The 13705-nt window shown below is 38.6% G+C and overlaps 1 protein-coding gene across 2 annotated transcripts in view; it reads left to right on the top strand.

Moving 5' to 3' along the window:
• Positions 1-9922: 9922 nt before the first annotated feature.
• LOC130085484 (mitogen-activated protein kinase kinase kinase kinase 5) overlaps positions 9923-13705 on the top strand; it is a 54411-nt gene continuing 50628 nt past the window's right edge. The window contains exon 1 of one of the 2 annotated variants that reach the window (XM_056251256.1): positions 9923-10093. In XM_056251256.1, coding sequence (XP_056107231.1) covers positions 9998-10093 — 96 coding nt within the window. In that variant the 5' untranslated portion in view covers positions 9923-9997. The remainder of the gene's footprint in view (positions 10094-13705) is intronic. The other variant, XM_056251257.1, reaches the window with a different exon arrangement.

Consider the following 13705-nt stretch of genomic DNA (forward strand, 5'->3'; position numbering starts at 1 on the left):
GCCTTAAGAACCACCTTAGGTGCTCAGACAGTTACCGAGGAGGTATTAAGAACCATCCTGATCGAGGTTGAGAACATCCTTAATTCTAGACCCTTGGGTTATGTCTCTAGCGACATAGCAGATCCAGACCCAGTAACGCCCAATTCCTTGCTAATGGGGCGGCCTGACTCCTCCTTGCCCCAAGTTGTCTATTCAGACCCAGAATTACTCAGTAGAAAAAGATGGAGACATAGTCAGGTTCTGAGTGATCATTTTTGGAAGCATTTTATTCATGACTTCCTACCCACATTGCAGTCAAGGCAGAAATGGCACAGAGAGAAAGAGAATATTGCAGTTGGTACTGTAGTACTCATCGTTGATGAGCAGATTCCAAGAGCGCTCTGGAGAGTTGGTACTGTCTCTGCTGTCATTCCTAGTTCAGATGGGAGAATCAGAACAGCAGTGGTCAAAGTGAAAGATCAGACATACACAAGACCAGTAGCGAAGTTGATTGAATTGCCATCTTTACCCCCAGATCCAGAGAGTTCCTTATAGGGCAAATTTGCATACCAAATTTGGGGGCGGCTGTGCAAAAGGCCATGGTCATGTTGAATTTAACTCGTAGTTGTAGTTGTATAGTGCTCTGTTCAAGTGTTGTGTCTGCTGTGTAGGCAGAGTTTATTTGGAAGTCTCGCGAGTTCAGTGAAGTGAGGCGAGATCATATTTTGGAAGTCTCGCGAGTTCGGTAGTGAGGTGAGATCAGATATGAGGCAATAGAAAAGAAAGAAGAAATGTAGTACATGTTATATCATGAGTCAATAAGGTGAGGTGGATGAAGATTATAAAGCGATCGATCGACAATATAGCACGTAGGTGGTGACCAGTTTGCATTTCAGATGTGATGGGCGGTCGAAATTGTGTGATCATTTACAGAGGTCGTTGGTATTATCTGGCGAATATCATCGTGTGCGTCATTGCAGATTGTAAGTGTTTATCTGACATTACTTAATCTAATAATCATTGTTTGATATTCTGTTGAATGCATCGCTAAGATATTTCCTCAGTTATAAGAGAATTGCTGACGTGTTATGCTATTATTATATATTTGCGATGTCTCTCGTTCAGTCACGTGAAGTGATATAACACAGTTTTGTTGTACAAATTGTCACAGAAAACTAATTGAGCATGTTTGTTTATTGTAGAACCACACATTTACACAACGACATACAAGTTATCCACGATTATCCAGCTGAACCCTATCACACAAACCCATCGCACACTGAGCCTTGCAGCGCGCGAAGCTACGGGCCGGTTGGAGTTTCATCACGTTAACTCTATCCGGACTAGACCGGGATTCTTGCCGACATGTAACTGCCTGTTCGACTTTCACTGGGATTGTACCGAATCGGATGATCGACGTCTGAGGACATCTGTACCCTTTTTTGGCCATCGAGTGAACTTCCTTTGAAATACTTGGGACTTCCTAAGACTGAGTACTTTTATTAACATCATTTTTCATTGCCTTTATATATTATTTTGAATCAAGACACATTGTTTTTATTGTTTGGTTATTTTACGTATGCCTACGTTGTTTTATTGTGACATATTTACATTTTGTTGATATTGTGGAAAATAATTCATTCTTTCATTTAACTAACTAATACACGGAGTGAATTGGATCCATGACTCTGGCTTCTTTACTCCTCTCTTAGTTACTGGACATTAATTGGTAAATAATCCTCTAAAGGTGATTTAGAACCGTAATAGCAATCAGTGCATACTACAGCATTCAATACAGCTATACCAGCAGAAACCAGCCTGGACCAACATGGAATCCATGCTGGTTTATGCTAGATTTTTCAGCAGGGAGTGTGTGTGTGTGTGTGTGTGTGTGTGTGTGTGTGTGTGTGTGTGTGTGTGTGTGTGTGTGTGTGTGTGTGTGTGTGTGTGTGTGTCTGTGTGTGTGTGTGTGTGTGTGTGTGTGTGTGTGTGTGTGTGTGTGTGTGTGTGTGTGTGTGTGTGTGCTGCTGACACACTGCTGATGGTAAATCCAGATTAGTGTGGCTAAAACAGGCTGCAGGACTGATGCATGAACCCTAATACACAGACCCGCTGTCACCCTCAATAACTCAGACACACACACACACACACACACGATTATGGGGCCACGAGCTGAACCAGCACAGCCTGACACGATGTGGAGACATTTGTGTTTCCAAACGTCTGCAGAACACAATACTGATCGGATCTATCAAACAACATTACAAAAAACATGTATCTCTAACTATTAATTATTTTTCCTCAATTAATTAATAATTTACTGTCTATTTATTGTTAATGGGTGTAATAAGTAGTTGTTAAATTTAGGATTTAGGGATGTAGAATATGGGCATGCAGAATAAGGCATTAATATGTGCTCTATAAGTATTAATAAACAGGCAATATCCTAGTAATATGCGAGTTAATAGTGAGAATGGACCCTGAAATAAAGTGTTAGCGATCTTTTCTTCATCATGTTTAAAGTCAGTTTGAATCGGGGAAGGAATGACGTCAGTTCTCAACATGTTGAAGAGAATCACAATAACGACACTTCATCTTCAACACTTCCTCTATTGATTTATTTGTTCAAACTTGTGATTGTAAAGTGTGTCTGTGCAACTTTATTGAATAAATCCTCTTGATTTGATGTTTAATGACGTTCAGACATGTATTTGTGATCAGATGTGTTTGAGTTAGTTCATCTGGCGTGTTTTAATCTCTGTGTTTCAGGGTTTCTTACGCCGGATTCGACATGTTTCTCAGAAGCTTCTATACACCAATGATCCGTCACATAAAACATCACTGAGGAACGCTCTCTTTCTTTAACGATGTTCCTGTCTTTGGTGGAAAATGTCTAAAGATCTAATCTGATCTCATTCGTTTTTTTCTTCATGTGGATTTTATTAATAAAGATAAAAACATAATATGTGACTCATCTTATATACAAATCATTATAATTTTTATCAATTGTTATCTTAAGTTATATTAATCACCAATCTTAGTTTAACAAATGTTTGAATGAAATTAAAAACCATATTTGATGCACTTTATGTTCTGATCAGTACATGTCTTTCATTAGGCCTGCATGCGTTTGAACCAGAACACATGAACCCGCGGGTCAAACAGAGACGTGATGGTTTATAATAGACGCATCAGTGTCAGAGTCAATCCGAGACTTTATCTGTAACCCGCTTTACACTCCTGTGAACTCTAAACACACCGACGCTCACCGGCACACACACCTCAGTTCAGAACCGAACACAGATTTAAAGCAAATTACTCAGCTTGAATTTAGATAGATAGATAGATAGATAGATAGATAGATAGATAGATAGATAGATAGATAGATAGATAGATAGATAGATAGATAGATAGATAGATAGATAGATAGATAGATAGATAGATAGATAGAATAGGTAGGACGATAGATAGATAGATAGATAGATAGATAGATAGATAGATAGATAGATAGATAGATAGATAGATAGATAGATAGATAGATAGATAGATAGATAGATAGATAGATAGATAGATAGATAGAATAGGTAGGACGATAGATAGATAGATAGATAGATAGATAGATAGATAGATAGATAGATAGATAGATAGATAGATAGATAGATAGATAGATAGATAGATAGATAGATAGATAGATAGAATAGGTAGGAAGATAGATAGATAGATAGATAGATAGATAGATAGATAGATAGATAGATAGATAGATAGATAGATAGAATAGGTAGGAAGATAGATAGATAGATAGATAGATAGATAGATAGATAGATAGATAGATAGATAGATAGATAGATAGATAGATAGATAGATAGATAGATAGATAGATAGAATAGGTAGGAAGATAGATAGATAGATAGATAGATAGATAGATAGATAGATAGATAGATAGATAGATAGATAGATAGATAGATAGATAGATAGATAGAATAGGTAGGAAGATAGATAGATAATTAGAGAGAGATACACTCACCTAAAGGATTATTAGGAACACCATACTAATACTGTGTTTGACCCCCTTTCGCCTTCAGAACTGCCTTAATTCTACGTGGCATTGATTCAACAAGGTGCTGAAAGCATTCTTTAGAAATGTTGGCCCATATTGATAGGATAGCATCTTGCAGTTGATGGAGATTTGTGGGATGCACATCCAGGGCACGAAGCTCCCGTTCCACCACATCCCAAAGATGCTCTATTGGGTTGAGATCTGGTGACTGTGGGGGCCATTTTAGTACAGTGAAGTCATTGTCATGTTCAAGAAACTAATTTGAAATGATTTGAGCTTTGTGACATGGTGGAAGTAGCCATCAGAGGATGGGTACATGGTGGCCATAAAGGGATGGACATGGTCAGAAACAATGCTCAGGTAGGCCGTGGCATTTAAACGATGCCCAATTGGCACCAAGGGGCCTAAAGTGTGCCAAGAAAACATCCCCCACACCATTACACCACCACCACCAGCCTGCACAGTGGTAACAAGGCATGATGGTTCATGTTCTCATTCTGTTTACGCCAAATTCTGACTCTACCACCCGTCCTTCGGATGAGACGTTAAACCGAGGTCCTGACTCTCTGTGGTCATTAAAAATCCCAGGATGTCTTTCGAAAGAGTAGGGGTGTAACCCCGGCATCCTGGCCAAATTTGCCCAGTGGCCTCCTAATCATCCCCATATATATATATATATATACACTGATTGGCTTCATCACTCTGTCTCCTCTCCACCAGTAAGCTGGTGTGTGGTGAGCGTTCTGGCGCACTATGGCTGCCGTCGCATCATCCAAGTGGATGCTGCACATTGGTGGTGGTTGAGGAGATTCCCCCTTCCATGTGAAGCGCTTTGAGTGCCTAGAAAAGCGCTATATAAATGTAATGAATTATTATTATTATTATTATTATCTGAATGTCTCAACAGAAATCGAGACTCATCAGACCAGGCAACATTTTTCCAGTCTTCAACTGTTCAATTTTGGTGAGCTCTTGCAAATTGTAGCCTCTTTTTCCTATTTGTAGTGGAGATGAGTGGTACCCGGTGGAGTCTTCTGCTGTTGTAGCCCATCCGCCTCAAGGTTGTGCGTGTTGTGGCTTCACAAATGCTTTGCTGCATACCTCGGTTGTAACGAGTGGTTATTTCAGTCAAAGTTGCTCTTCTATCAGCTTGAGTCAGTCGGCCCATTCTCCTCTGACCTCTAGCATCAACAAGGCATTTTCGCCCACAGAACTGCCGCTCACTGGATGTTTTTTCTTTTTCGGACCATTCTCTGTAAACCCTAGAAATGGTTGTGCGTGAAAATCCCAGTAACTGAGCAGATTGTGAAATACTCAGACCGGCCCGTCTGGCACCAACAACCATGCCACGCTCAAAATTGCTTAAATCACCTTTCTTTCCCATTCTGACATTCAGTTTGGAGTTCAGGAGATTGTGTTGACCAGGACCACACCCCTAAATGCATTGAAGCAACTGCCATGTGATTGGTTGATTAGATAATTTTATTAATGAGAAATTGAACAGGTGTTCCTAATGTGTATTATTTGATGTATTATTATTAATGATGTATTATTTGTCCACTGGGGAAAGTTGTTTTCATAGTAAAAATGTCTTCATCAGCTACGGAATCATGGTATTTCATGCATATGCCTTTATTTGTTTTATTTGTTTTATTTTTGATAAAATAACGTATGACGTATGTCTCAACCATTCAGAAAGCTGCAAGAAATTACATTTGCGCTGAACTATTTCCCATTTCCAAGTAGATTATAACCGACATCTGTAGCTTGTCATTTCTTTTTTATTTCGGCCACAGTCCGAGGTTGTGACTGAGGCTACAGCATACGGCGTCTGCAACCTTTTGCCACTCAAGTGCCTTTTTGGCATTAGTAATGCCCACACTGTGCCCTCCAAACAACATTTTTCTCCTCTTTTCCACCTCGCCAACGATAACTTCTACTTCACATTGAGTGAAGTTAAGTTTTTTTTATTTCCTCTCTATGTTTGCCATGATGATTTCGCAATCAATGAATATTAACTTATTTTCACGGACTATTTATGGGCAACTATGGGCGTGACATGAAGCCGCAAAAGCTGCGCTACATTTAGAATTGATTGTGATTTATTAAGGGAAAAATGCGTAGGATGTGCGTGCGCACGGTTTTATAAATCCGAATATTTCTGTGCGTACGCACGTCCTATGTTTCATCCGTACGCCACTTCTGACGCAAATCCTACGCAAAGTTTTATAAATGAGGCCCCTGGGGCCTCATTTATAAAACTGTGTGTAGGATCCTTACTAAAAGTGTACGTGCGCCCGAAAGCCAAAAATGGCGTATAAAAATATTCAGACTTATAAAACCGTGCGTACGCCAGAACCTGCGCAGAATTCACTTTATAAATCCCAGTCAGCGGAAGATTGTGCGCACATGCGTCTCCTCCCCGAAACAACCATATATGGAGCTTGCAACGCCTAGTTTTACTATGCATATCCTCACCTGCATATCATTTGCATATGATTATTCATCCACGTGATAACATGTTTAACTTTAGGCCTACAAGACATGTAAAATATGAAAGGATGTGCGGTCACATTAATTACATTAATAAAAATAATTTAGTAGCCGATCCTTGACTTGTTTTTGAATAAATAAATCAAATAGTCTAAAATACATTTCAGAGAAAGTTTTTCTCAATCTTTTCCACTGGCCAAATAGTATTTTTAATTGATTTATATTTTTAATGGAAACAGATAGACCATTATCTGCATTATTTGCACAAAACTATTTTCTCAGACAATCTGCTATTATCATGATAAGCAATTATCTATGTAGTTAAAACATTAAAACACAGCATGCCAGAGGAAAAGTGTTTGAAAGCATTGCATCCACAACAAATATTTATATTTATTGAATATAAAAAATAAGATTAAATCAGATTAAATATGCCATTAATCAGAATGGCATATTTAATCTAAATGTTTATATCAGAAGTAAAACATAGTTTAAATCATTCTTTTATTTATTTAAACTGTTATTGTGAACATATTTCACAGAACACTGTATTTACTGTATTTATGATTATAATAAAGATTTACGGTTTTAGATAGGCTGCGTCAGTTTCACTAAACGGCCCAACGCGCTCGCTGGCGCGGACATTTAAGAAGGGATGGATGTTTGCTTCATGTGATAGGCTTGGTGAGTGAAATTATATTTGTGTTATCTTTCTGTATAGGTATAGTTTTCTTTAGATTTTCTGTCTAAAAGTGACCAAAAAGACATTTAACTCCAGCTCACCATCGGTGTCGCCAAACAGCTCCATCTCCAAAACGTTCGTACGCATGGGTCAGAGTTTGCGTGCAGGTGCGCAAATTTTCCAGTCAAGTTTGTTTTTATAAATTACAACTTATGCGTCGGAAGTGGCGTACGCATCTTTCAGGGCCCGTTTTGTGCGTAGGCCTACGCAACGGTTATAAATGAGGCCCCTGGAGCGGATTGACGACTGTGTGCAGTGTGAAAGCTGTTAACATGGGTATGGAAAAAAATATGCACTGCAAACGGAGTATGTGTGAAACAGGCGTAAGCATACATCACATAATATCAACCACAACAATAATAAAGGAGACAACAGCAAAAAAGAAGGGTAAAAGAGAAACATGCGTGTGATGCTGACACAGGAACCGGCCAATAGAGAGCCGGCGTTCTGACTAGAACCCGCAAGTGCTGCGCTGTGTTTACAAGTGAACAGAGACAGGGAAGACATTGTTGAATAAAGTCGTTATTAAAAAATAAAATAAAATAAATAAATAAATAAAGTCGTTATTTATTGATTATTAGTCACTTCATAACATTACATTTGAACCACCGTATAGTCACATGGACTATTTTAAAGTCCCCGTGAACCGGAAGTTGCAAACGACTTTTCTCCAGTGTTGTGACGTATTTCCGAGAGAAACGGAATACTAAATGAGGCAAAATGGTGGGCGTGGCTTTTTTCCCAACTAGCACCTGATTGGATCTAGAAAAGTAGGTGTTTTCATTCAGCCTGTCTACTGTCAGTTGGAGGGGCGTGGTTACGGATGTTAAGAAGACGCCCAAACCATGAAACCTACGTCATCAGGCAAGGTCCTCCAACGCAGAGGGGAGGGGACATTTCAGATTTTGATTAAAGATTACGAAGCCAAAATTTTTTTGTGTGTGGATTGACTTGCATGGATGAATTGTTCACCACAAAACGATCAATTTAGGCAACCAAAGTAAGTATGGTCAATTTTGAATTCATGGGGACTTTAACGATGTGTTTATACCTTTCTGGGCCTTGAATTCAGGGTTTATGACGTGCTGTCAAAGGATGATCACCAAGCTCTCGGATTGCATCAAAAATATCTTAATTTGTGTTCTGAAGATGAATGAAGGTCTAACGAGTTTGGAACGATATGAGGGTGAGTAATTACTGACAGAATTTTAATTTTGGGGTTAATAGTTTGTGAGATGTGAAACACATTAAACATCAGGCAGTTTATGACTAATCAGAATGTAAATCTCCCTTACTACTACTACTACTACTACTAACTCTTTACATTAAAAAAGTGAAGAGTAGGTAGGTATTATTCCATGATAATACTAATTATTATAGTAAGCTGAATGTGTTTGTCCTGCACTGCCTCCTGCTGGTGAAGATGCAGTATCTCAGTTCCGCTGCTTCTGATTTACACACTGAAATTCCGCCTCGCACGTTTAATATCTGATCAAACTGTTGCTGTTAACACAGATATGAGATATGAGATGATATGCATCTGAATCCAGTGAAGGAGCTGAAGCTTGAATCCCTCCTCATGCAGATCAGAAGTGTGTAACGAGTTTACCGTCATCATGATGATCTGCAGGAGCTCTGCTGCATTACTGTACAGGAAACTCTGCAGCACTGAAGGTGTTTCACAGCAAACCAGACACACACACACACACTCACGCACACACACATACGCACATACACACTAGCACACACACACTAACACTTACACGCGCGCACACACACACACACACACAATCACACACACTTTCAATTCAAGAAAGTAACGTCTAACTTTTTTTTTAATGTTACTGTTTTAGAACGTTCAGAGAACATTCAAAAGTAACATTCCCATAATGATCAAATGGAATGTTCTAACATTCGCATAACAAAACAGATTTAAATTTAAATTCCATTCAAGGTACTTTATTGGCATGATTGTGTTTAAAGCATTAATACAAGAAAAGGAAATTTACAATATAGCAGTGACAAATTACAATAAAGTGCAAAATAAGATGGCATTGATTAAAATTAAAATAAGATAAGATTAGAATTTCATTTATTACAGTTCAAATGTCTATATAATATAGGCACACACACACACACACACACACACACACACATACATATATAATCCAAAGGGGAAACCAGTTTTTTACCCGACTGCCTTGTTTTAAAGCATAAACACAGTTCATTTTAACACATTTGTCAGTAAACAAGACTTAATATGTTCAGTCATTTTGCTTCTCCAATAATTGTATCTTGATTTAAGAATGTTTAGATTTTAGAGAAATGTTTAAGTCATTTTAAGTTTTTAATACAGCACTTTTTACAATACAGATTGTTTCAAATCAGCTTTAAAGCGTTTCTGTTTAGAGGAAGAACCTCATTCTCATGCATCTGGGTCATCTGAGGGTTTAGTCCTGTTAACACACAACAACGACAGGCCAAACTGCTATACTTTCATACTCTGGTTTTATATTCACATACTCTCTCTCTCTCTCTCTCTCACACACACACACACACACACACACACACACACCCTAAACAGGAAATAAAGCAAGATGTAAATGAGGTGAGAGAGAGGAAGAGGTTGTACATTCTAGTGTGTGTGTGTTAGTCAGTTTTCCTGCACCAGTGAACACACACACACACACACACTCATGCTGTGAGTGGTTGTGTGTGTTCGTGTGATGATGGACGCTCTGGAGATCTCCACACGAAACCCTCAGGATGATTACGAGATTCTGCTGCGTGTCGGTGGAGGAACGTATGGAGAAGTTTATAAGGTACATGTTTCACTCCACTCTCGTTCTCAGCCGCCCTGCTCAGTTTATGAAGATTCAAGAGGTGTGTGTGTGTGTGTGTGTGTTCCTAATTAGCTGTCCCCAAAGATGGCAATATCTGAAATCCTTGTACCTGTGGGGACATTTTTGGCCCCCATGAGGAAATACGCTTATAAATCATACAGAATTATGTGTTTTGACAATTTAAAAATGCAGAAAGTTGTGTGTGATTGGTATGTTTAGGGGTTGTGTGTGGGTTTGTTTTGTACCTATAGCCTTATTTTGAGGACAAATTTGTACAAAAAGTGAGCTAAATCTGACAAAACCTTCTTTTGGTGACGTCCTTATTTGTAAAAACGGTAAATAAATTCAGTTTTTTTTTATAAAATTATAAAAAATATATAAAAACTGCTTAAAGTTTTTGGTCTGTGTGTGTGTGTGTGTGTGTGTGTTAGAGTCAGGTTATGATATTAATAACTAGTTTCATGAAAAACTTTGAGTCTATGCAGGGTCCCCGTTTAGATGTAAGTAAGTGTGAGTAAGTGTGTGTTGTTTCAGGGCTTAAACACACCACATCCGGTCTAATGTCAGACCTGTGAAGGTCACTGGAGATCTGAGCATCCCAGCACCAGCAACATTATACAACGTTTCGTTATGGGTTATCAGGTGTTTAATAATGTTCTCAAAACGTTAGAATAAAACATAATTTTGTTGGATGTTTGTTAAAAATGCTTCTACTTGTTTCCGAACGTTCCGAGAACTTTCACAACTAACGTTCCCACAATGTTTCCCATATTGCAAAAGTAAAACATTTATAATAAAAAAAATGTAATGTTTAGAAGACTATTCAGAAATAATATTTTCATAACTTAATTGTAACATCCACCAAACGTTCTTAGGCCGTGTGTCCACCAAAGCGTTTTTAGCCGGCTGAAAACGCCTGACGCTTCGCTGAAACGCCTAGCTGTGGCGCTAGAGAGCGTTTTGGCAGCGCAGTGTTTTTTCAGTTGAGACGCTTCGTTGCTATGATACGGAATATCCGCAGCACAGTTTACTTGTAGCTGATTTCACAGATAGTTTGTTTCATACTAAAAATTTATTTTTCATGTTGTACAGAAAGAATGTTGTGACAGTTGGTCGGTGTGGTATTAGCCCCGCCCCTCCTCCACTGTGATTGGACGGCTGGGTAAAGTGACAGTGATGAGCGCTGCGTTTTACCCAAAGTTGAACATTCTTCAACTCTCGGCGACCAGTAAAAAACGCCGGGCGCCCAGCGTGAAAAAACCGCTCAGCGCCTCGTTAAGCTCATGGCGTTTTAAAAACGCGGCGCTCCAATTGAAAACAATTGAAAAAATACGCCAGCCGCGTGAAAAAAACGCTTTGGTGGACACACGGCCTTTAAACGTATTTTTTAGCTGCCCAGGTAACAAATTATGTTATTAAAACATGTGGCTGTTCACATTTGTCAAGTTAAAACATCCAGTCATTTTTGACAAAATTTTATGTTTTTTTTTTTTTTTTTTTACTTCATTTGAATGGTATGAAACTTGGTAAAGGTTTTGGCACTTGGTGTGTGAACACACACACAAATCATGATTTGAAACGTTCAAAGAGTTCTGAAAAAATAGCCACACTTAGGCCCTGTTTACACGAGAACGCTCGCGGGTGAAAACGTAAAAATATTTTATCGGATGTGCCTTTCGTTTACACGGCGACGGCGTTTTTGAGGCTTAAAAACGCAAAAAAGTGAAACCACCCTCCAGAGTGGAAATCTTAAAAACGCTCCACCGCCGCGTTCCCGTGTAAACGGTAAAAACGCAAATGTCTGCTTGACAGTGAAGGTTGTACGCAGGCGCGTGGACTTGGTGTTGTTATAGTATGCACTCCTTGCCACCTGGAGTGCAGACTACATTGAATTTCACAGACTTTTGCGTCACCATCTGCACGCGGATTTCCCACACAAAAAGCTCGTCTAAACGCAGAATAAAAAGTGATGACGCAACGCCACTTTTGAGTTTTCTCTTCAGAATCGTTTCCATGTAAACATAGCCTTAGTGGGAAAACGCAGATATTTCTCTGCGTTTTGCCCTCTCATTTACACGAAAACGCCGTTTTTATCACAGAAAACGATTATTTCTAAAAACTCCGGGCAAAGTGGAGATTTCTGAAAACGCCGGTTATGTGTTGCCGTGTAAACTGGGAGAAACGGGGTTTTAGGTTCTCTCTTGTCGATTCTGAGGTTTCTGATTGGCTTGCATGGCTTTATCCTTCTCCCTACACTGCCGCCCATAGGTTTGGCATAGTTATGATGGCGCTCGACGGCGTATTTATGCGGGTGTGTACACGATGTTATTTTTGAAAACGGAGAGGGGGAAAACATTTGTTTCTCTAAATACCCGGCTATGTGTAAACGTAGCCTTATTTTGTTCGCGCATTGGAAACGAATGTGAGACGAGTTTGATTTTCACACAGTTTTAAACGTGTTTTAAAACGTTTTTTGGAAAATATATATTTCATCAAAAAATGTAAAATGTTTTTTAGTGCATAAATGGTACATTTTATAACTTTTTTTCCAAGTTCACTGTTTTAAACTTTTTTCGCTTCAGCAATAATCTGCCATGTGTCGTCTTTAAAAGAGACCAGACCCATTTAAGTTGGTAAATTTCTTTTTTATTAGGTCAATGCTCAAAAAGTGAATAAATGGATCGAATTGAATTGAACTACGAAAAACTAAATATAATTTAGTAGCACAAAATCCCATAAAAATACAAAATATTAAATCAAAAACATTATCAAATTAAAATGTAGTACAATAATTTCATCATTGAAATAAAAAAAAATCGTTATTTTTATTTTATTTTTTTTAACTTGGTTATTCGAACGTCAAGCGCAAACCTTCCATCGTATCATTCTTCAAACATCATATGAAGGACATTTAAATGTTCTCTGAAACAAATAGTAACATTTTTAAAAAACGTTTCAGAAAAAAACACTCCACTACTAATGTATAAATAATGTTTTGAGGATATTATTAAAGACCAGAATGCATGTTCTATTAATGTTACTGTTCATAACTTTGAGAGAGACTTTCCCTGTTAGCTAGTGTGTGTGTGTGTGTGTGTGTTCAGAAATGTGACTGTGATGTCATGGTGTTCTCGGTGTGATGTCATCCTGAAGAAGCGCATGTGATTGCTGTCCTTGTGTTTCTGCAGTGTCAGTCTTTCTGTCCAGTTTTCAGTCCCCTGTATATTAGAGTGAGGATAGAGATTGGTTATTCATCACAGTCGTGGTTCAGGCTGGTTTACTGTAAAGCACACGCGGCTGTAGAGGAGTGTGTGGTGTAGATGCACCGCAACACTGCTTCCTCTTTCCTCTCAAAAGCACCTTGTGTGTCGATGTTTCACCTGTATCAACGATAGCAAAACACTCCAGCGTGAGCAAACTGCGCCATTTTAGAGAAGAAACATTAACAGCTTAAATATGACACCAGCAACTTCATTATAGGCAATGCTTTTCAAAAACTCTCTTCACATCCTCAGAGCAATCAATTATAGAAGTGGTGTAACTATTCCTATAATGCCCTTTTCACAAGATGTAAAATAAGTCTCTGGTGTC

This window comes from Rhinichthys klamathensis, unplaced genomic scaffold, assembly GCF_029890125.1.
Source record: "Rhinichthys klamathensis goyatoka isolate OS25496 unplaced genomic scaffold, OSU_Roscu_1.1 h1tg000080l_1, whole genome shotgun sequence".
Lineage (NCBI taxonomy): Eukaryota > Metazoa > Chordata > Actinopteri > Cypriniformes > Leuciscidae > Rhinichthys > Rhinichthys klamathensis.